The sequence below is a fragment of the Rhinolophus ferrumequinum genome (assembly GCF_004115265.2).
Source record: "Rhinolophus ferrumequinum isolate MPI-CBG mRhiFer1 chromosome 5 unlocalized genomic scaffold, mRhiFer1_v1.p scaffold_110_arrow_ctg1, whole genome shotgun sequence".
NCBI lineage: Eukaryota > Metazoa > Chordata > Mammalia > Chiroptera > Rhinolophidae > Rhinolophus > Rhinolophus ferrumequinum.
The window spans coordinates 5,598,038-5,621,746 of NW_022680355.1; the positions used below are offsets into that span (position 1 = coordinate 5,598,038).

The 23,709-nt window shown below is 34.4% G+C and overlaps 1 protein-coding gene across 4 annotated transcripts in view; it reads left to right on the forward strand.

Moving 5' to 3' along the window:
- PLXDC2 (plexin domain containing 2) overlaps positions 1 to 23,709 on the forward strand; it is a 389,290-nt gene that overhangs the window by 348,493 nt on the left and 17,088 nt on the right. For all 4 annotated transcript variants that reach the window (XM_033100592.1, XM_033100589.1, XM_033100590.1 and 1 more), the window contains one exon: positions 5,315 to 5,475. In XM_033100592.1, the coding sequence (XP_032956483.1) occupies positions 5,315 to 5,475 (161 nt within the window). The remainder of the gene's footprint in view (positions 1 to 5,314; positions 5,476 to 23,709) is intronic.

Below are 23,709 nucleotides of genomic sequence, written 5' to 3' on the forward strand. Positions count from 1 at the left end.
TATAAAATGTATATTTGGCTAGTAACTATCCTCTGTACAAATGTCGTTAGACATGAAATGGTGTCTTAACATCTACAACAGCACTGTAAAGGTGAGTTTTAAAAAAGGAGCTCTATAACTAAACTATTATTGGAAATGTAAATGAATAATAATTGTAAAAGTAAACATATAAATCCAGTTATAATTTTATATTTGAACCTATTTCCTACAAGTAGGCAACCTAGTTCCTACAAGTCAAAGATAATTTTACTGACAAGGGCTCTTATTGAATAAAACATGTCCCTTGCTTTCTTCTTCCTTCCTGAGAAGGGCTGTCTCTTGCCTGCTACCCCCAAGCAGGTTCTGGTTCCCTAGCCCACTTGGGAAGTGGCAGCCTGAGGCCAACTCACAAGTGCCTTTTCCTTCTCTTCCCTATTCTGCACACACAAAAGAAGTGAGGCTGAACCTTGACATGCTACTTTTAAAAGACAACTATTTCCAGAAGGAGAACTGGATGCTGTTTGGATGGATGGATGGATGGATGGAGAGGGGCGGAGGAGAGAGAAAGGGAAGCAGGGAAGGATAGATGAATGGATGGATGGATGGATGGGTGGGTGGGTGGATGGATGGATGGATAAAGGGGGAAGAAGAAAGGGAGGAAGGGAAGGATGGATGGATGAATGGATGGATGGAATTTCACAGGGAATTTGAAGAAACATTCAAGGCTTCCCTTCTTGACTCAAGTAAATATTTTTGCCACATTTTCTCCAAAGCAACTTTTAAATTAATCCTACTATACCATGAAAATAATGTGTAATACTCTCAAAAATAAGAAAAAAGTGAAGTGCACAAAACACAATAATAGAAGCATACTTAAGAATGAAATCAAACCGTTAAAAGTAACAAATCATAAGGGAAAAAACATAGTCTCTATGGTGTCATGAACCTGACCGTATAATTCTGCATTACATAAGTTTCAGTGTTTTGTGTTTTTATTTTCATTTATCTCTAAGTATTTTCTAATTTCTCTTTTGATTTCTTCTTTGATCCATTAGTTGTTTAAGAATGTTTAGTTTAATTTCCACAGATTTGAGAATTTCCAGTTTTACTTCTGTGATTGATTTATAACTCCATCATTATGCTTGGAGAAGATACTTTTAATGGTATTTACCTTTTTAAATCTATGGAAACTCTCTTTGTGGCCTAATATATGGTCTGTCCTAGAGAAATGTACTATGTGGACTTGGAAAGAATATGTAGGCTATGGTAGATGGGTAAAGTATTCCGTATATGCATGTTATATATATTTGATTTATTGTATTAACTCCTCTATTTTCTTACTTATTTTTTATCTGGTTATTCTATCCAATATTAAGAGTGAGGTAGAACTGCCTATTCCTCCTTTCAATTTTGTCAGTTCTTGCTTCATAGAATTTGATGGTTTGTCATTAGGTGCGTAAATGTATTGTTATATCTTCTTGCTGTCTTGAACCTTTTATTAATTTTCTCTTTTGTCTCTTATAACCATTTTTTTATAGAGAGTATTTTGTCTCATACTAGTCTAGCCACTCTGCTCTCTTTTACTACATACTAGTAAAAGATAGTTACTATTTACATGGAATCTCTTTTTCCATACTTTTACTTTCAATCTATTTGTGTCTTTGTACCTGAAGTGTCTTATAGACAGCATATAGTTGGCTTATGTGTTTTTATGCATTTTGTCAACCTGTGTCTTTTGATTGGAGAGTTTAATCCAATGACATTCAAAGCAACTCTCCACGATACATAAAGAGCTACTTCTGTCATTCTGCTATTTGCCTTATAACGTTTTGGTCTGTCATTTCCTACCTTACTGTCTTCTTTTGTATTTATTTGATTTTTTTTATATTGGAATGTTTTAATTACTTTCTCATTTCCTTTTGTTTATATTCTGTAGCTATTTTCTTTGTGGTTATTATAGGGATTACATTTAACATCCTAAAGTTATAACCCTCTAGTACAAATTCATACTAGCTTAACATCAATAATATATATTTTTTAAAAATTTCTCTTTTACATCTCTATCCATGCCGCTTTTTGTTGTTGATGTCACAAAAATCACATCTTTATGCATTCTGTGTTCAAAAACATAAATTAATAATTCTTTTTAATGATTTAGTCTCTCAACTTATGCAGGAAAAAATATTGGAGTTACAAACTAAAGTTACAATAGTACTAGCCTTTAAACTAATAATTATTCTTTTTACAAAATGTATTAGTCTTAAATAATGTTGAAAACAAAAAGGGGGGTTACCAACTGTTGTTACAATAGTACTCACTGTTATAATTTTCTGATGGATTTACCTTTATTGAGATTTTTATTTCTTCATATGGCTTTCAGTTATATCTAGTGTCCTTTCATTACACCCTTCAGGAACTTTCTTGAGCATTTCCTATAGAGCAGACTTAGTGGCAACCAACTCCCTCAGCTTTTGTGTATCTAGGAATATCTTAATTTCACCCTCATTTTTCAAGGACAGTTTGCCAGATATTAGATGCTTGGTTGACGGTTGGTCCTTTATTTTTGTTTTGTTTTATTCCGTTTTTAGCATTTGAGTATATATATTGGCCCACTGTCTTTTGTCCTCCATAGTTTTTGTTGAAAAATCTGCTAAGTATTTTATTCAAGATCCCCATTGTGTGATGAGTCACTTCTCTCTTATTACATTCAAGATTATCTCTTTGTTATTTAATTATAATTTGTCTTGGTGTGGGTCTCCTTGATTTCATCTTTCTTGAAATTCCTTGAGATTCTTAGATGTTTATATTCATGTCTACATCAAATTTGGGAAGTTTTCAACCATAATTTCTTCAAATATCCTCTCTTTCTTTTTCTTCTGGGACCCTCATGATGCATATGCTGATCTGCTTAATTGTGTCTCAAAAGTTTCTGTTCACTTTTCTTCAGTCTTTTTTCTTTCTGTTCCTCAGACACAGTAATTTCTGTTTTCCTAATTTCTGTTCACTTATTCTTTCTTCTGACTGTTCAAATTTACTTCTGAATCCCTTTTCATTTCATTATTTATTTCATTATTGTACTTTGCAGGTCTAGAATTTCTTTTATTCTTCTAATTGTTTTTTTTTAATTTTCTATCTCTTTATTCGTATTTCCATTTTGTCCACACATTGTTTTCTTGACTTTCTCCACATCTTCCTTTAAGCATTTTTAAGACAACTGTTTTAAAGTCTTTGTTTAGTATATCTGCTATAGAGTCTTTTTTAGGGACAGTTTCTGTTGATATTTTTCCCCCTTTGAATGGGCCATACACTTCTTTGTGAAGTTTTTGTTCAAAACTGGACATTTGACTCTAATAATGTTTAAACTTTGGAAATCAAATTCTTCTGCCTCAGGGTTTGGTTATTGTTTTTGTTAGGTTTTGTTGTTGTTGTTGTTGTTGTTTTTAATTGTTGCAGCCTGTCTCTGTTGAGGTTCACTTTGAAGTGTTAACATAAGGTCTTCTCAAGTCTTTTCTGAGCCTTCCCTTGGCCATACACTGTCACTTTTAAGTTTTCCCCATATATGCAATTGCTCTTGAATGTCCTGGTCTTTAATATCCAGCTCCCAAAACGGGGACAAAGAGGAAAGTGAAAGGGGGAGGGATAAAAAGAGTGCTGGCCTTTTAAATCCCTTGGAAGTCACTTTAGCCAAAGAGGGAGGGGCTTGTCACAATGGGTGGAGGTACAACCACAATGGCTGCCTGTCTCTGTCTGCACCTCTGTGATCAGAAGCACCACTGTTCAGAACATGTGCACAGCTGCTTGTCACATGGCTGAGGAGTGAAGGATAGGTACTACTACTGTGCTAAGAACTAAAACTGAGTGAAATTAACTACAATTTACTGTCCAAGCCTCCCCCCTGGAAGTTGTAAGCCTTTTTTTTAGCGTCCAGAGTTCCAACATATGGAAGTTGTGTTGTTAGGCAGATTCTGCCACTGCAACTGCTGTCTAGGTGGAGAGACAGATTCCTGACATTTCTCTGCCAACTTCTCAGAATCTTCTTTGTAAATGAATTTTTATATAATGAATCATTCTTTAAATTTTATATTTTTTCACTAATGAATATCTGTTAGGTAAGGGAATTCTTTAGGATTTTGAGCTTTATTAAATATGGAGGAGGATTAATGAACACCAACTGTGGTTCTCAAGCAGAGTATACAAACAATATCAACAGTATTTAAAGAATGAATGGGGAAAATTGAGAGGTCATGTTCCTTTGCTTTCTCTGGAATTTTGTCGTTTAGTATTGACCACACATTCTGATAGGCAGTCAGTTTGTTTTTTATTAACAAAAATTTAAAATAAAATAAGTCAATGCTTATTAAATGAGGTTTAATAGGCAAAAAATATTTAAAACGTAGAGGCACAGGGTAAAAATAACAGACATAAATTGGAAATGAAAAAATTGGGAATCACTGTTCTAGAACTTCTATGAGTTTTAATGAATTTTGTAATGATTCAAAATACCAATCATATTTTGCACTAAGATACAATTACCTGCTGCACATAATTTGAGATTTCTAAATGCCTCGATAGTCTTCAAAGATTATAGAATTTTAGAACAAAAGAAGACTTTACAGATTAGTTTTATTTGGTTGATTGACTTTAAGTTGGATAGTTATTACTTGATAAATTCAGAACTACCTTTGAAAATAGGTATTACAGTGGAGAGCATATCAGTAAAAGTTAGAGAAAATGGTATTGGTCTGTGGCATAGTGGAATATTTTTATATGCTGTGTGTTCCATTTAGATAGTGATAAAACTATTTGAGGGTCATTTAACATCCATCTGTTATACTTTTAAAGAGCATTTCAGTTTAAAACAGATTTTGAAAATTATCCTTTGAATTCATGCGCAGGTTTTCTGAAAATGCTTGTGTACCCCCCAAAAGATGTCTAATACTCTTCAATTTAAATTTTCCAAAAGAAAATGAGAGAGGAGCTTTCAAACAGTAATCAGTTTTTCCATAGGTAAAAGTGCCAGTGGTTTAATGAGAAAAATCAAAGTTAAACTTGTTGTATAGTTGATTAGAGTTTTAGATTTTCTCCAGTACTTTTAGAATAAAGGCTGTTTATCTCATTTATTGAACTATACATTAAAACATATTTTTCATTGCTCAAATAAAGACATAAATCCTTTCTAACTTTGAAAATGAGTGTTGTGGAAAAGAAAAGGTTGCGCAGGAAGTAAAAAAAAGATCCAACAGCACTTTATTAAAAATATAAATATCCCTTCTAATGGAAGTGCAAACTTAAGAGTGCACCCATGAATGCCCTGACAGCCATGTTGTTCTTTCAGCTTCTACAGATGACAGTGCAGCCGAGAAGAAAGGGGGAACCTTGCACGCTGGCCTTATAGTTGGAATTCTCATCCTGGTCCTCATTATAGCAGCAGCCATTCTGGTGACAGTCTATATGTATCACCATCCAACATCAGCCGCCAGCATCTTCTTTATTGAGGTAAGTGTGAAGTATTACACATAAAAACCATGCTGGTTGACAAACTCTCTGCATTTGCTAACCCCACCTGTATTTAATATTTAGCACATGATTTCTCCATTTTGCAGTTGTGAGCTGGCTGATTTGACACATGTGTGCGTGTGCACACGTATTGAGAGATTGCTTTCATGTGATGAGTTCAGTTTCCTCATCTCAGGAGCTTTTAAAGAAATAACCTATCTTTCCTTTTACAGATCTAAAGGAAAATAGAAACCATACTTTTTTGTCCTATTATACCAAGTATGTTAACCAGCTGTTCCCCGATTCTAGAAGGAAATACAGCATATGCTGTGGGCTACAGGACTTTGCTTAAATCAATTAATCAATAAATACTAATTGAGTATTGTCTGGGTGCATGATACAATATGGTGGGGGCCTGCTCTCAAAATGCTCACAAACTATTTAGGAAAAACGATAGCTTTCACTATAAAATAGGAGATATAACAATAAAATCATGACCATTTTGTGTAATGTGTGTATATTTATGCATTTATAGATAAATGTGCATATATACACTCAGACAAACAAAGAAAATGCCATGTTCTATCAATGTTGTGTTTTCATGTACAAAGTATACATTTAGAGCCAGTGCCCGGAGCAATCAGGTGAAGGGCCAGGGTCTGTGTATAAAGGGCCAGAGCCAAACCCTGATGACCAGCAGGTCTGAAACTGGGAAGTCTGAGGCCACAGGGTACAGTCGGTGTGACCAAGTCACCTTCTATCCCGCAGACGTTTGGGCTTCCGGGGCCCCCTATATGTGCAGCTTTCATTCCTTCATCTAATGGAGCCACTGCTCTTCTAACACCAAATAAATACTAGAGCAATCAAAGAAATCATTCCCCTCAGAATTTCAAGCATGTCCAGTTTAAATCTTTTCCAATTCATTGGTTGACAAACAGTAAGGCTGCTTACAATTTTTTTCAATTGTTGAATGAGAAATTATAAAAACGCCTTTTAAAGTACAAAGTTAAAATTACCTTTGTCTCCTGTAAGGAGAGGTGAATGCAAATCAAATAATTGCTCCAACGCCCTACATGGCTCTCTGTTACCTGTAGAATAAAGTGCAGTTTCTTTAGGTTGGCATTCAAGGCCTTGGCAAGCTGGATCTCATCTATCTTTTCAGTCTTTATCCCATGGCTCCCCAACCTGTAGTTGGCACTGACGTCAGATTTCATTCTTTACTCTTCATGCACACCCCAAATTCTCCCTGCATCAAGCCGTTACTCATTCTGTTTCCTCCACCCCGAAAACGCTGCATTTCTACTTCAGTTCTTGAGTTAAGATCCAAATAGCCTTCAAAGATATGTACCGCACACGCTTCACTGAGCCGTGTCTCTGTCTGGACAGCTGGACGTAATCTCTATCCTCTGAGATTATGTCCATTGTAATACCGTCATGTCTTTCTCTGGCATTTGTCTTTCTGTGCCGCATTAGAGTTAAATATGTACCTGATTTATTCCACCCTACAGACTTTTACGTTCCTTAGAATTTGGAGTAACTAACTTAAGTTTCTTTCAAATAAGAGGTATCCCACAAATATTTTCAAAGATGACAATAAATATGAGTATACTAGGACATTTCAAGCTTCCATTACAATTTCACATGTAACATATTCCAGAAATGGCATCCTTGTTCAAAATCATAAGAATGGAGAAGTTATCGGGCATTGCATTTAGTTGAAAAGCTGTTATTTAGTTTTGTTAATGTGCTGGATTTTCACAGCAGAAAGTAGAAAGCTTACCCGAGGTCACGAATGCATGCCTCAAAGAGCTGACAAGTGACAAGATGTAAAGCTTCAGTGACTAGCCAGACAACAGGCCGCTCTGATGTAACCCCTCACATATTTAAGCCTCTTAATACGCTGTACAATTTATTTTCTGACATCATAAAAAAGAAGATACTGTGCAATATCTGATGGTGACAGTATTAGCAGGAAATTGCACAGTGCAAAAGACCTACTTTACACCAGTTCACAGCAATCCCTCTATGTCTACAAAGTGAGGCTGTAGAACAGTGAAAGTGTTTTTTTTGTTTGTGTTTTTTTTTTTTTTTTTTGCATTTGTCTTTTTTGCATTTGTCTAAGAATCAGACTTATCCTTTTCTAATCAGAGGCTACATGTTCAGGTGTATGTATTTATAGAATGTTTAGAGCTGGGAGAAATCTTAGAGATAATTTAGTCCTCTTCCCTCGTAACACAAAGGAAGAGACTGAAGCTCAGTGTAGTGGAATGACTTCTTCAAGGTCAAAGATTCCTAGTTCTAGGAAGAACTCCGCCACCTTTCCACACTCAGGTGAAGCAGAATCATTCTGCAGATTCCCAGCTTTTCTCCTCTTTGCCTTTTTTTTTCCTTCCAATTAAGTCAATTGCCAGTTTCTACTTAAATCACTTCCTCTCTGACACCCTGCTGACTTCATACAGCTCACAGTGAGTGCCTGGTTGGTGGGCGGTGTTTAAAGGTGATAATCATAACTTTACCATTATTAAAGGTGACCCACATTTGCAAAACAAAACACAGATCCATGATGATTGCATAGTTAATAACATGCCAGACCTATGAATTTGAAGGTTTTGCATTACCAATTAAATTGGAGTTATTGGTGCATAAGGGGTTTACCAATATTACATAAATTGCTTTTTTATGTTCCATACTATACTGGTATCGAATTTTTAAATGAAAAGTAAAAGAAAGGAAAAGTAAAGTCATTTATAGTCCCAACATGCAGAAACAATCACTCGTACTATTTTTTTTTCTGGAATTCTTATATGCATAATTTGATGTTTGCCCATTTAATATCATTGTAATTTCACTGAAATTCAAATTGATATTCTTTTTTTTTTTAAATAACATTTTTCTATTTAATTATGAACTCTGTGTAAACATTACTTTAACGCCTGTATGCTATTCCATTCATCATTCATTGAGTACCTTTATATTGATTACCTCTTACACTAAGTGGTAATTCAGAAAGCACCAAGGGCCTAACATTGCCTAGAAGTCACCAAGAACCTTCTTTCCACTAATTTAAGACTGTGTATTAGTTTTCTACTGCTGCTATAACACATTACCACAAACCTAGTAGCTTCAAACAGCACGCACTTATTATTTTATAGCTCTGGAAGTCAGAAGTCCAAAACTAGTCTCATTGGGCCAAAGTCAAGCAGGGCTGGGTCTTTCTGAAGGCTCCTGCCTTTAGCTGCCATTTGTAGCTGCTAGAGGCTGCATGCACTCCTTGGCTCCTGGCTCCTTCTTTGCGTCATTCCAACCTCTGCTTCTGTCATCACACCTTCTACCACTAACTCTGACCCCTGACCTCCTTCTTTTAAGGCTCCTTGTGATTACTTTAGACCCACCTAGATAATCCAGAATGACATCCCCATGCCAAGGTGTTTAACTGAATCACATCTACAAAGTCTGTTTTACCACATAATGTGCCATTGACAGGTCTTGGCCATTAGGATCAGGACATCTTTGGGTGGCAATTATTCCGCCTACCACAGACTGCATCAAATGTAGTGTGCACCACAGACCACCCATTAAAGTGGGACACGATCTTGGCCATAAGAGACATCCCAGTTTCGGTAATATTAATACGTGACCCACTGTGTATCTTGTGTATTTCACAATGAAATCCAGACAGCATTGACACTTGTCCTGGGCTAGACTCTGTGCATACTGTGATAAAATTTAATAACTGCCCTCGAGTGGCTATGGCAGAGTTCATGCAATCAATCTTGTATTGTGGAGCACTGGGCCCTTCTCGTTTTTTGCTGTGATAATGAGCCCCATTATGAACGTAATAATGGTAATAGCGAACGTTTATTCAATTCACTAGTGGAAGTGATTTATGCTCATTACCTCTCTTAATCCTCATGAAGACTTAGGAGGTACAAACATTATCACTGTGTCATGAATGAGGAAGCTGAGGCATAGAATTTCAATAACTTCCTCACCTTCACGCATTTGTCAGTGGTGGAGTCAGGATTTGAGCCAAGGCTCTCCAGAGACCAGATCCTTAATCACTGGGCCATACTGCCTGTATGTGTGTAAAGGCTTTTTCTCCATGTACTCTGTGTAGAAATATATGTAGGAAGATGTATACCTACAGACATACATTATGTGCTTAGAACAGAGTCCCAAGAGTAGAATCAAAGGAAAGAAATGAAGATACTTAATACATATTGCCAAAATCATTGCTCAATGATATACACCCATTTATATAGCTGTTGTTAGTTATATAGCTATTGTTAGTTATACAGCTATTTATAGTGATGATTTGTGTTTTGTTCTTGGAGAACATACTCACCAACTATTATATATTTTATGGACATAAATACTCTTCCTTATATGAAGTCTTTACATGATATTTAGCTTTCAAAGTTCTTTTTTTAGGAAAGATAAAGTGGAAATTAACATCTAGAAATACATTCTTATCTAGAGTTCTAAGTGAATGTCACTAAATGCAATGAAATGACTAAAATCAAGAGAAAAGTACATGAGAATGAGGAGGACTGAGGATAGAGCAGATCCTCACCCCACATATTGCATAATTAAACAATACTTGAAGTGACTGTTTACACCCCATGTGTACATATAGACACTATCAGGTGCAAGAGTTCCATTTCCTAAGTCATTCACTCTTACTCAACCTGACATAGTCGTCTGTTTTTCATGAACTTATCTTCTGTATTCCTCCATCATCCTCTTCAAATCTTACACTGAGCATTTCCTTTGACTTTTTGCAAGAAGGCTTTCATTTTATGCTTACCTGTCAGGCTTTTCTGAATAATTATCAAAAAGATACCTGGTTTTAACCAAAATCATCATATTATACAAGAATGACTAACATGATTTAAAATCATTTATAAAAATTAAGTTCATTATCTTGAAACAAAACAGAAAACAATCAAATAAATACGTGTTCCTTAATTTTTAACAGCTTTTGATGAAACTAATATCTCTTAAATTCTTTGGAAGAATTAAATATCCCTTAGGTTCTACATTAAATTTAATGTTTGCTGAAAATTTCTAGGCATAAATTCTCTGATTTATAAAAAATTTCATTTTCTCATGAATAAGGGTTATAGAGATAAATGTTTCCACTGTTTAGTAATATCACATAACATTATGATTTTTAAATACATAAAATGTAATTTAATTGAAAGTCAAGAAAATAATATAAAGTGATAATCATATGAAAAAAAAATTCCCATGAAAAGATTCTATGTGGACTATAAACAAAATAATTTAGACTAGAAAACTTCATAAAAATTCGTTTTGAACACTGCCCTTGATTTTTCTTACTTAGTATTTTAAATAATAGCTGCTTTTAAACATTTACATGCAGATGTGATTGTTCTATGTTAATATAAATGAAGAGAAATGGATAAGACCCTACTGATAAAGATGATCAATGCTTTGAGAAATAGATTCTATGAGTAAAATATTGGAGTTTTTTTGTTGTTTGTTTGTTTGTTTAGTAATAGAAAAGTGAAAACTAAGAATTCTTGCCCTGCTATTGATACTGCAGAATAATACTGGAAACATCCTCAGAGAGAAAGGAATCGGTACTAGGAAATCATTTAAAAATGGCAGAAAAGACAGCAAAAGTAATAGGAACAATGTCCCCTCATGTTTCAGGAAGGCGCTAAGACTGCAATGGCAGTGGAGTTTGCCTTGAAATAGGTTATGATTCTTACCCCGAGGATTGGAGAAAATACGTATAGAATTGTGCTGTCAATGTGGTAGCCACCAACCTTATAGCGACTCAGCCCTGGAAATGTGGCTAGTCTCGATGAGACTCATGTAAAATACACGCCAGATTTTGAAGTTTGAGTACAAAAAAAAAAAATGTATACTATGTCATTAATTTTTATATGAATTCCATGTTAAAATGAAAATATATTGGGTGAACTAGGTTAAATAAAATATACTATTAAAATTAATTTCACTTATTTTTACATTTTAATGTGGATACTAGACACATAAAATTGTGTATGTGGCTCACATTGTTTTTCTATTAGATAATGATGTTTATAAAGAAAATCGTGCAGAGAAGAGGAGATTAGAAAGTCTGATTTGCTCCATATTTTTTGAAAGTAGAAAGCCAAGTGATTTTCAGCACGGGGGAGAAAAGGAGATTAGAAGCTTAAGGAGGGAGATGGGTGAGACAGCTATTTATATGTTCACCAATCATTCATTCATTTATTCAGATTTGTTGAGTTCCTATTACATGCCAGGTACCCAAGGTACAGAGATAAATAAAATGGACAGGAAGCAACACTTGCCCTCACGAAGTTCACATTCTAGTGGGTGGAGACAGATGAAAAACATATTAATCTGGGTATGGATTTCAAGTTGAATGTTTAGTTTTACAAAAGAGGCACTCTTCATAAAATGCTTAAAGAAAATGTTATCTTTGTTGAGCAATAAGATATTATTAGTCAGATAACCAAGGATATAAGAGTTTGTGATAATATTTGGCCTAAACTTCCAGTTTGATAATAAGTGAAATTATTATTACTAGTATTATTATTATTACAATTATTTTATCATTTAGGAATTTTTATAACACTCTGGATATATGTTTGTAAAAAAAAATAATAATAAATATGAATACACTCCAAAACAGTTAAATTTCATGAAGGACAAAACAATCTCACCATTCTTAAGCTGTGCATACTGATTTGCGTTAGAAGTTGCACAATGTTTTTCAAAATAAAACCTGAACTTAAATGTCTAAATACCAGTCATTGTTCAGATAATGCTTTAAAATTCTTATTATTGCCAGGGGACCAAAATATCTGCCTTTGCTCTAAGTGCCCAGTATTTTCTATCAGCAAAATCATAGGATATCAAAACAAAACAAAACCTCAGCATGTGTGCAACCCAGAGATTCTGTAACTTTCTGAATAAAGTGTATGTATTCCCCAGGTACCAGCCACAAATGCATTTCCTTAGGGTTTTATGTTTTGTCTCAAAAACTTTTATTCGTGTACCTCACTGAATTTTGCCTTATACTCTGTTAAATATAGACACATGTGTTTGATGTAAAACATGATCCTGCCCAGTCTTCGACTAAAGATAACTTTCAAAAAAACAATTCTTATCTCTTCTGTAACTTAGTACCTCCACGGCACCCCAGTTGCATCGTTAGAGATGCTATAAAGTCTAGATAAATTCAAACCAGCAGAGCTCTCTGTTCTTGGAACCCGAATAGGAAGTGTCCATTCTACACCTTTGTTAGAGTCAAGTCCAATGACGAAATAAAAACCCAAGATGGTGAAACAATTCGTTTGGGTCATGTGACAGACACCTAGTGTCGGAGCCGAGACTTGAACCCAGAACACCTCCTTCCTGGCCTTGCAGTTGTGCTGATACAGCAGCAGCAGCCAACAGTCTTTAGAGCCCTTTGCCACTCAAGGGATTCCCCATCTCAAGAACTATTTGTGGAGAATAAGGACCCCTGGAGAATATGATTAAAGAAAGACAGGCAGCTGTGGCCCTCAACTTTTCCTGGCAATCAGTAGTGCTGCCAGGAAAGAAGCCAGAGGAAAGAAGCCAGGCAAAGATTCAAAGGCTGCTGCTGCTGGGAGAAAAAAAAAAGTGTTTACTAAAAAGTCTGGCATCTTGCTTTGCAGCTGTTAGATGAATAGCACTTGGGAGTCAAGAAGATCCATTGCCTAATCTATATAGTAAATATAGAAATCGTTTCATAGACCCACGCATCTTTTTTTTATCTTGAAGTCATATGTTTTTTATAACTGAGTTTTGCCCTTAAGGTATTCCTTAGTCTTATTTTAGCCTTAAAGAAAACTCAAGGAAAAACTGATTCATTGAAACAAAATAGTTATTTTTATTTCTTAGAGGAGGCAAAAAAAAAAAAAAAAGGCATTCATTCACTTTTGATGAACTGCTACAAGGAAGGAAAGATTTGGCTAAACCTTACTGAAATTGTTTGACACCCTTGTTAAAGAATCTGTTTTATTAGATGGCAGCTTTCCAGAAACATAACAAAATATAGGGGAAAATAGGTGAAACTACCGTAGTCTGCTTAAAAACAAAAAACGACACTATTTGAATGTCTGCAGTTTTCTTTCCTCATTTTCTGCTCTAAGATGCTGGACTTTTATTCATGTACATCACTGAATGTTTCTGAGACATGAGTTTAAGTTCATGGTGATTCCCTTATATATGTAATCACCAAAATAAGATTTCTGTTATAGAATCTTCTTTAATTTACTCTTATGGGTAGCATATAGTATAATTTAAATTTCTAAAACTATAACAGTGTTTCTAATTTAATGAAATATTTTCTTCCCTTCACTGGGAAGAATTATTAAAAATATTGAATAAAATATTTAATACTTCACTGAGTTCTCTGCTCTAATTTCTTCTTAATTACCATCTCTTAACTTCTTGTTTCTAATGGTGCTTAAGGCCATGAAATAAATGGTGTGTGTGTGTGTGTGTATTTTACATATATATAAAATATCTGCAGTGAAGTTCTTAATAGATGAAAGAATTGAATGTATAAATAAATAAAAACCTACAGAGTTATAATTCACTAAAGCCTCTGTAAACCTGAATTATGTCATTTTAAGTACATGATATATGTTTTATGTATTTGGATCCTTTCCTTCTGTTACCTCTTTAAAAGAAGATTATTCCACTTACAGTACCAACTGTTCAGTAATTTCTCCTGCGTGACTTTGGTAACTGTTCCTTTTTAAAATAAATAAGTCTTTTTATTTGTGGAGACAGAGAATAGAACTTTAATTTAGCAGTAATTATTGCTTCACAATAATAAATTTATTCAATCATGAGATTATTTTTCCCACTAATTCCACATAGCATAATTTTTTTCTGGCAGAAATACAAAGCACCTAAACTAAATAGTTTGATTATTATGACATGCTTTGGTTTATAAGTGATACTAACATGATTTGTGACTGTAAGAAAATTAAAATTTTGAATTTGAGTTTAGGAGGTTAAAAAATTCAGAATCGAGGGAATAATGTAATGAAATGTATTTTAAATGATAGAAGCAATGATGTTCTTTGAAATTCTATTAGAAGTGATTAGCAAAAGGTACTTTTAATTTGCAAATGGTTAAGGTTATTTTGCTCCATTTTCTTGAGGTGATGACTCTATAAAAATTGTACTAATACAGTCAAAATAATTCCAATTTAAAATTAAACAACTTTTCTTATGTCACATAGTAAGGGAATATAGAGTCAGAATTACTTGTCCTGTTTCTACCTTCTCTACTTTCAGCTAATTACAATTGTATATATTTTGATGAAAAACCCGTTCATCTGTTCAAAAAAAAATTTTTATGAACACTGACTCTGTGCCAAGTGTTATCCTTGGCAAAAACTTTGAATGAGAAATGATGCTCATTTTATTAAAAGGACAGAACTTTTTCTATAAAAAGAAAAATTTGTGATATACAACATCTCAGTGCAACATAAGGTTCTAGGATTATAGTAAAGGGTGATCTTCTCTTAATTGTTTATCATATTTTGTTTGTTTTATATCTGAATTTATGTCACATATCCATTTTTTCTTAGTTTTTCAAATTTTCCTTGCTGTTGACCTTGAAATATCTGTGATTCAGTAGCTTGTAACCGTACTTGAATCTTGAATGTGTACACGTTTAATATGGAGAAAATTTTATGTAAAGTGAGGCTAGGTAAAGAATATGGAATTTTAGTGAAAAGAAATCTCAAAATTTATAACTTACAGTATGCGGTTGTCAAGTTATAAATGTATCATATGTTCCATGAAGAGCAGGAGGGCATCTCACCAAAAGTGGTAGGCTGCATTCTGTACTGCATCCCCATACTTGTAAAGGAACATGGTCAACCTAAAATGTGCTCAGAGGAGAGTGATTAAGAATATTGAAGACTTCTGATTTGTGCGGGACATGGATGAAGGAAAGGAGAAGTTCTAGCAGAGATCACTATAGAAGGAGGAGCATGATAGCTCCCCACCAGTATTTATGGGCTCACCCATGATCGAGGTATCTGACTTGTTCTGGATAGATCTGAGAGATGAACATGAGGCTCTCTGGGTCGAGAAGCTATGAAGATACGAATATGGACCCAATAAAAAGGCTTTCTAATAATCAGAGGTACTCAGAGATGGAACTCATAGGCCCCAGAATGACAAGCTCTCCATGCAAGAAGTCCCCTCATCAAGGACTTCACGGAGAATATTTAAGCATTATATGAGAGGATGAGCGAGAATGAATTTAAGGTTCATTCGTCCCTGTAAGTCTAGGATATTCTGCTGCCTCCCCCACCCAAAATTTGTGTATGTTTCAGAAAGATGCAAAAATTGCAAAATCAGCTAGAAGGTATGCTTGCAATTTTTGAAGACATCTTATTTTTGAGTAACACAAAGTGAAAAAAAAATAAAACACACACCCATGCAACAAAGAAGACCATAGTTTTCCTATCCAGAGAATATAACTATGAGGTAATATCCTGAGGCAGGTGGGGGTCGGGGGACCTACCAACTCCTCACCTTTTAAGGAAGTTAGTAGTATTGGGTAATGCCTAAGATTTCATGTTCATATTTCTGGAAGGCAAGCAAAGTTCCAATTAGTCTTTAGTAAAAAGTCTGCATAAAAACAAAGGAATTTATCTGGAAAGTAACAACTGATTGGCCTTAAACAAATGTTTCCCAATGAGGGGTTACCAGAAACAGAAAAAAGTAACATGGAGCCAGAGAGATACAGTGTGCTATTTCTTGTTTCCTCCCATAGTTCTCCCCACAAATGAATTTGTTAAATTTTACAAAGAGAAGTTGGCAGTTAAATATGTATGCTTTTTTTCAATAGATAAGAGAAGCAAAGCATACTTGTCATTTTTTCCATTTGGAAATAAATGCTTCTGTGTTTTTCTATCTTCACTTTTTTCTTCCTTTCTCCTAAGATTTAAACGACTCTGCAGACTTTGGGTATAACAATTAAGCTCTGGCCACTGAGAATCTCTTCTACTCTGTTTCTTTCTTTCACCCTCAGCCAAGCAGCCTCTGGGAATTTTTAAACATTTGCATTCAAAAAATTTTTCTGAAATTAACTTGGCATTTTCCCCATTTCTATTTTATTTAACTATGTGATCATTAGTGTGTTTATATTATAATCACCACTGAGGACAGAGTGCTTTGTTCCTCTCACCCATTCTCTTAGCGAGAGCAAATGCAGATTTCGTTCATGTTGAAACTCCTGTGTGCCGATAAGCAATTCAGGTGCTTCACATTGCAGACAGGTGCACATTTGTTTTCCTGACATAGAACAGAGTGTAGATCCCCAATCTTGATCAGGAGGAGAGTTGCAACCAGTTGGCTTTCCACCAGGAATCTCCACATAAGGAAATAAGTCATCATCTTTTATTGACCTCCATGTCATAAAGAGACATAAATATCTGCCTTGCCTTGCTGCCTTTATTGGCCTAATATATATACATACATATATATATATATATATATATATATTCATTCATTCATTCATTCATTCATCTCAGCACATAGGATAACAATTGCTATATTTTTTTCAATGAAAAGTGGGTGTAATAAAGTAATATTTTCAGTAATATTAAATATTAAATATTCTCAGTAAATATTTATTCTGAGAAAAGTAAATATTCTCAGTAATATTTTCATTCATATCAACTTGGTAAAAGATTTTATAGTGATTAATGATACTATTTAACAGTAAATGCAAAAAGAATCCTTCAAATGTCAAAAGCTAATGTTAATGGAAGATTCTCGTTAGTTGGTAGTGTTGGTAGTGGCATACATTTTTTTATCTTCCAAAATGTCCAGGTAAAAACAGAATATCAAAATCAAAAACCTATGGGCAGCATTTATAACAAAACTAGCTGATAACTTATGTCCAAAGTATAGCTATAAACCCTCAGGTTAACCAGATAATATTAAACCACCGATATCCACAAAAGCTAAATATTGTCAGCATCTGTGTGAAAGAAAGCAAAAGGATGCAACAAGGTATCCAGCAGGTCTGACAACAGGAGACCTGCTGAACCACAAAATAACCGATAGGCATTCCTTGGAAAATATAACAGGCTAATGTGAGAATAGCAGCAGGAAGTGGAAAGGACATGTGCCGAGTCCAGTTACTGGTGAGTGCAAGGGACCTGTGTAAGAATTTTTGAGAATTGCCCAAGGAATTCTCAAAACTGACCTGCCAGGACCATCTTCTATGATAGTGTCCACACTAGGAGAAAATCCTGGGAGTGGAATCAGTATTGAGTAGGATAGGGACTACAAAGATGGGAAAAAAAAAAAAAGGATTCATATACGTGTAGGGGATGGAAAGACATTCAGGATATACCAAAAAGCAAGCCATCATGTGTTTGTTTGTTTGTTTGTTTTATTATTAATTTCAGGTGTACAAAACAATGTAATAGTTAGACATTTATACCCCTCACAAAGTGATAACCCCTCTCCCCCAATCTACTACCCCTCTGCCATCATGTGTTTTTAATACAATTGAAAAACGACCGAAGGGGGAACTCTGAAACTACCAATGCTCCTTGAACCAATTGTTTTTCTAAAAGTTCAGAGCAACTAACGTCACATAGAAATGAGCAAAAGACAATTTTGGAGGTGAAATCCCATGCGAAAATATTATAATTTAAAGAGAATAAAGATCAGGATAATATTCCTACAAAAGACGAAAGCATAACAGAAAGACATGCTTTATAAAAATCTAAGGAAAACTAAAGGATTATTTCAAAGCTAATTAAAAAGCATTAAGAAAATGATGTAAAACATTAAAGATCAATCCAAATCAGCATTAGATAAACTAAAACTTATGGTGAGCATCCTTAAGAATTAGAAATAAAAGAAAAAATATCATTCATAAATGAGGAAAAAAAATAGAATATCAGAAGAGCAAATGAACACAATTCTTAATGCTTTAGGAGAGATAGAAAGTTAAAAAAAATAGTATTTTTAAAAATTGAAAAGAACTGAAGGAGATAAAACGGATTTGAGAGATAACGACAAGTATTTAGATTTGCAAAGGATATCCCACATATGGATCTCCTTTAACAATAAGGATCCCTAAAGAAGAAAACCAAAGCAAAAGAAGAGAAAAATGAATACCACAAACTATAATTTTTTAAAGTTCCTGAAACTTAAAAAGAAGAATCTAAATATTGAAAGAAAACACTGTCTATCTAAGATTATTGACTGGTAACAAGCAACTTTTAGGCTTATTCTAGTAAAATCACTGCATGATTTTTTAAAAGGAAAGAAAAACTATTCTTTGTGTATTTAGGTAAATAGAACATTTGACTTATAAGGGAAACTAGATAATCATCAAGCTTCTCCATAACAACGTTTTGTGCCAAAGAAAATAGGGTTAACCAATATATTAAAGGAAAGAAAATGTAGGTCAAGGTTTAATATCCAGCACAACTAGTCTGTTAAGTATAAAGGGCATGGGAAACTACTATCAACATGCAGGAACTCTGGCAATATTGTTCTCATGAGCCCTTCCTGAGAAATGTACTAGAGAAGAGCTTCAGGTAAACACGGATTGGTGGATGCATTTCAGCTTCTGCTGCCATTCATACATCTATACACCTTCCCCTTAAGATATTCTTTTGCATTTAAAGGTGGCTATTGCTATTAACATACATCTCGTAATTCATCTTGCTTCATCTGGTAGCAAATATTTTGGAAGTGATTTGAAAATGTTTACAATATTTTTTTATATGTTACTTCATTTATATATTTTAAATGCAGTGGCTAACATACAACTAATATAATGTTATATGTCAATTATACCTCAATAAAAAATTAAAAAATAAATGCAATTGCTAATTTATACATGTACATTATAATTTATGCAATAGTTATCCATTATTTATTACAAATTACATATTATAATGTGCATAATTTATATACACACATTCAAAGCTGCCATTGTATACACACAGTCCTTAGGAAGTAGAAAGGCCAAATAGGAAGAAGCTTGATCCAAGCATGGAAGGAAGTTGCCTGCCTATAAGAACAATTGTCTTGGACTGCTCTGTGAGGCAAAAATAAACTTCAATTTATTAAGCCATTGAAAAAATAAGAAAAGATGGATTATTAATAGAGAATGTAGTTACCATCTAGTGGATGTAAACACTAAAAAGTTCATTAGAATAATGAAAACTCAGGGAAAATCACTGGACTGGGTGTTTTGTTGTTGTTTTTTTTTTGGTAAACAATATAATTGCACTAGAATTTGTTTAGAAAGAGAGTTATGTAAAAAAAGGACCAAATAGACTAACCTTTGAGGCTGTTGAGCAAAGCCAAATCAAAGGAAAACTGAGGTTAGAAATATATTTATAGTGGCAAATCCAAATGTAAAAGCAATGAAATTGTTGGGAAAGAAACTGTAATGACAGAAAGTTATACAAGAAAGATACTATTTATAAACAGTACTCTAGGTACTTCTGTACATGGAATACAGAAAAAGGAAGGCAACAAGTAAATATTTTAAAGAACTAAACAATAATATTTTGGGGTATAATTTTTTATTTACCAACTTTAAAATCTATTTAGCAGAGTATATTAAGGGTAATTGGACAATTTAGTATATGTCTATTTTTAACATGAAATGATTTATGGTATTTCAGTGGGGCAAATAAGTAACAAGGGATTATGAGATTTAAAATGTTTTTCTGTTAACGCTGAGAGATTGAACTGACGGATTAGTTCTTTCAAGGAACTGACTTTAAAACAAAATCAGGAAGACTTTCCTCACTCTATTTTTTTATTTTACTTCTTGGTGAACTTTAATAACAATATGGGAGCTTCAGGGGATAGCATATCTGTCTCATCCATCATTTTTATTGACAAGCACAAGCACAATGCTTAGTAAATATTTGCTGAATAAGTAGTCTCGTCTAAAATTGTCCAAGTGGAGCTTTAATTTACAGAATCATGAAATAACAGAAAGTTGAAGTTAGCAGGAAAAAACTAAGAAGAGCAAATGCAGTAGTTCACAATTTTCTGAATTGTATGCCTCACCTCCATTTCCCTGAAAAAATGTTTATGCTTGAGACTATAAATGACTCTTTAAATTGCAACGCTGATGTTATACGGTTTGATGAATTCAGACAGTTTTAATGCAAATCTTATTGGAATATTGTAGTTGAGTCATTCACGGTGTATTTTAAATGCGCAATATTAATGTCATTGATAAAAATTGCCTGTTTAAAAATTATTGGCATATACCTATTATTTGTTGAGGCTGACTGGAGGCTCGTGCTAAGTAGAGAACCAGTGTTTATTCACTTTCTCATTTTATACATGAGAACATGGTTGACAAGAGATGGGAAGTGATTTGCCTAACGCCTTAATGTTTGACAGTAACAGAACCAGGAACCGCTAAAACACAGTAGAGAGGGTGCAGTGCAAAAAAGGCAGACTTGTAAAAATTCTAGCTTTCAACTTACTAACTTTGTGACTTTTGGCCAATTCCTGAACCCCTCTGTGTAATCCGTCCAGAAACTGAAAGCAAATTTCCTGACTTCCAAGCAGCCATCATCTGCACTGTGTTAAAAAGCACTACTTTTAAACATAGTCGTGTCAGCCAAAATTTGTATAAATACCAAGATTTATTGGAGATATTCATTTATTTCCCATCCCTACAATCTTTTGGCAAGTTATTCAAATGATAAAAGGAAGAGGAAAAAGAACAAGCCATCTAATGCACAAACTGTGTTATCAACCTTTGGAAATAAAACCATCAACTGTGCAATAAAAGAGTCATTTTTATAGTTTCTAATTGGTATATATCAGACATCTTGCGTTTTTTTTTTGTTTTGTTTTGTTTTGTTTTGTTTTTTACACTTTTAAAATGTTGTAAACGTTGGAGTTATTTCCAGGACTATAAGCTGGCTCACATATCATTAGAATGGTTATCAGTGCTTCTTTATCAAAAGATGAATGCCTCGCACTCTTAACGAAGCTTTTGTAGTAATTACATGAATCTTTGGAAAAGACAGTAATGTACATCGCTGGAGGGCCCAAGGAATGATTCAACACTGTTACTAGTCAGTTATAACATTGTATGAACATATAACTATCCATGCAACTGTAACACCTCTGCAGTGGGTCTTCTACAGCACATATCCCTTGATTTTTATTTTCCTGCCATGCTAATGCTATATCGTTCCCCTTCTCAGGATCATAATTATTATTATTATTTTTTTAATTTCAGTCTCCAAAGTGATTTGACAAGAGATGGTTATGTATCAAAAATTCCCAAATAAATAGATCAAGTTTCTCAAATTTATCAAAGGTACACCATGATGGGTATCCATTCTTCAATGTAGTACCTTAAATAGGTAAAAAGTTTGCTGTCTGCCTTTTAAATTTTTCTAAAACTTTTCATTTCATTTCTACATAGACAAATGAAGCGCGCGTCATGAAATACCACTCTACGATGACAGGGTCTGCGTTTGCCTAGGTTGATTGATGAGCCTTACTCTAAATCTTCAAATGAATAGTGTCCACTCTTGGGTTTGATGGAGTAAATCATTTTATTGGGTTACGTCCTAATCTTGTGATTAAATGTGGTTTCAAGTACACAACCCCGTCAGGGCAGAAAATAGCTGACTGTTGACCTGTTGACCATAGCTAAGATCATGGCTAAGGAGATCTTAGCTCATCTGCTTTTGTTTGCCCTCACTTAGAAGCACACTGATACTTGATACAAGTAACTGTATGAGAACAGCGTCGTGAGGAAGTCAGCCGGTCTTCTTGTTGCGCAGAGTAGCACTAACTCACATTCGACTTTTATGAGAACATTTACGGCCAGAGCAGCATTATCTTGTTTGTTAACCAAGCCACTGAGCAACAAGCCAGCAAACTGGACTGTTTTCACATTCATTGCAAATCACTTTTCCTCAGAGTAAATTGCCTGTCTAATAGCAAATTATTATTCTATTTTAGTAGAAAACAACCATTTGTGGCAATGTGGTTCAAAAAATCAAGAAATACTGCCAAATGCAATATCAACATGATATTATGAACTTAGGCTAATGCTAGAGAAGACAGGATTTTTCTCAGCATGTATCACAGGAAATCAGGCAAAATGAAAGCTCCTATTTGTGCAATGCAATTTGGTAGGTGTGTTTAATATGACAGAGGGGTATAACTAGGGTAAACATAATCCCAGTTTGCCTAGGTTGCCCCAGTTTATATCTGTTGTCTGATATGATTCTCAATAGTTCTTCCATTGACACTCAAAAAAAAAAAAAAAAAGTCATCTGGTCACCCTATGTGTAATCATATTCCCCAGTTTATTATATATGTGGAGATATAGAACATAAAAACATTAAAGGCGAAATAGCCACATATGAATTCAATAATAATAAAATGAACATCAAAGGTATAATCCATGCTTGAATAAAGGGTGCAGTCGAGCGCTATAAAATTCTTAGGAAAGACAGAGAGATTAATCTCGTGTAAGAGGTAATATTTGAGCAGAGTCTTGAAAGAATGCTCTGCTGTGCCTAAGCAAAGAGGAAGAGGAGATGACATTTCACGTGGAAGAGAGGTATATTATGACTTTACAAAAGCATTAAGTCAAGAAAGGGCAAGATGAATCGACTTATTCAACTATATGCTAATATCTATGGACAAGTACTAGGAATGGCTTCAATGTAGATGCAGGTTAGATGTGACAGGCTTTGAAGACCTTACTATGAAATCTGGGCTTTATTCTAGAGGCAGGGAGAATCAATTATGTAATAAAGCAATAGAAGTTGAAAATGATGGTGGGAAGGGGCCAGAGAGAGCTAGAAGACTGAAAGAACAGTCACAGCAGAGATAGAAAGCTGTACCCCTGGTGTGAGGTGATGACTGAGAGCTGAATTAGAAGGAAGGCAATGGGGCTAATTCAAGAGCCACGTGAAGGAAGAAGGTAGAATTTAGCAATTTTCATTTGCATAAAGCTTTGTGTCTGAAAGTGCTTGCAATCAACTATCTTTGATACTCACTATTTCCCAATGAAGTCCATAAATGTGGGCATTACTGTAAGGTAACTGAGGTCCCAATGTGGGCATTACGTAAGGTAACTGAGATTCCAAGAACTTGAGCAATTTCCAAAAAGTATAGCTAATTAGCAGTCAAGGTGAGGAGGGTGTCCTGAGTCTTTGC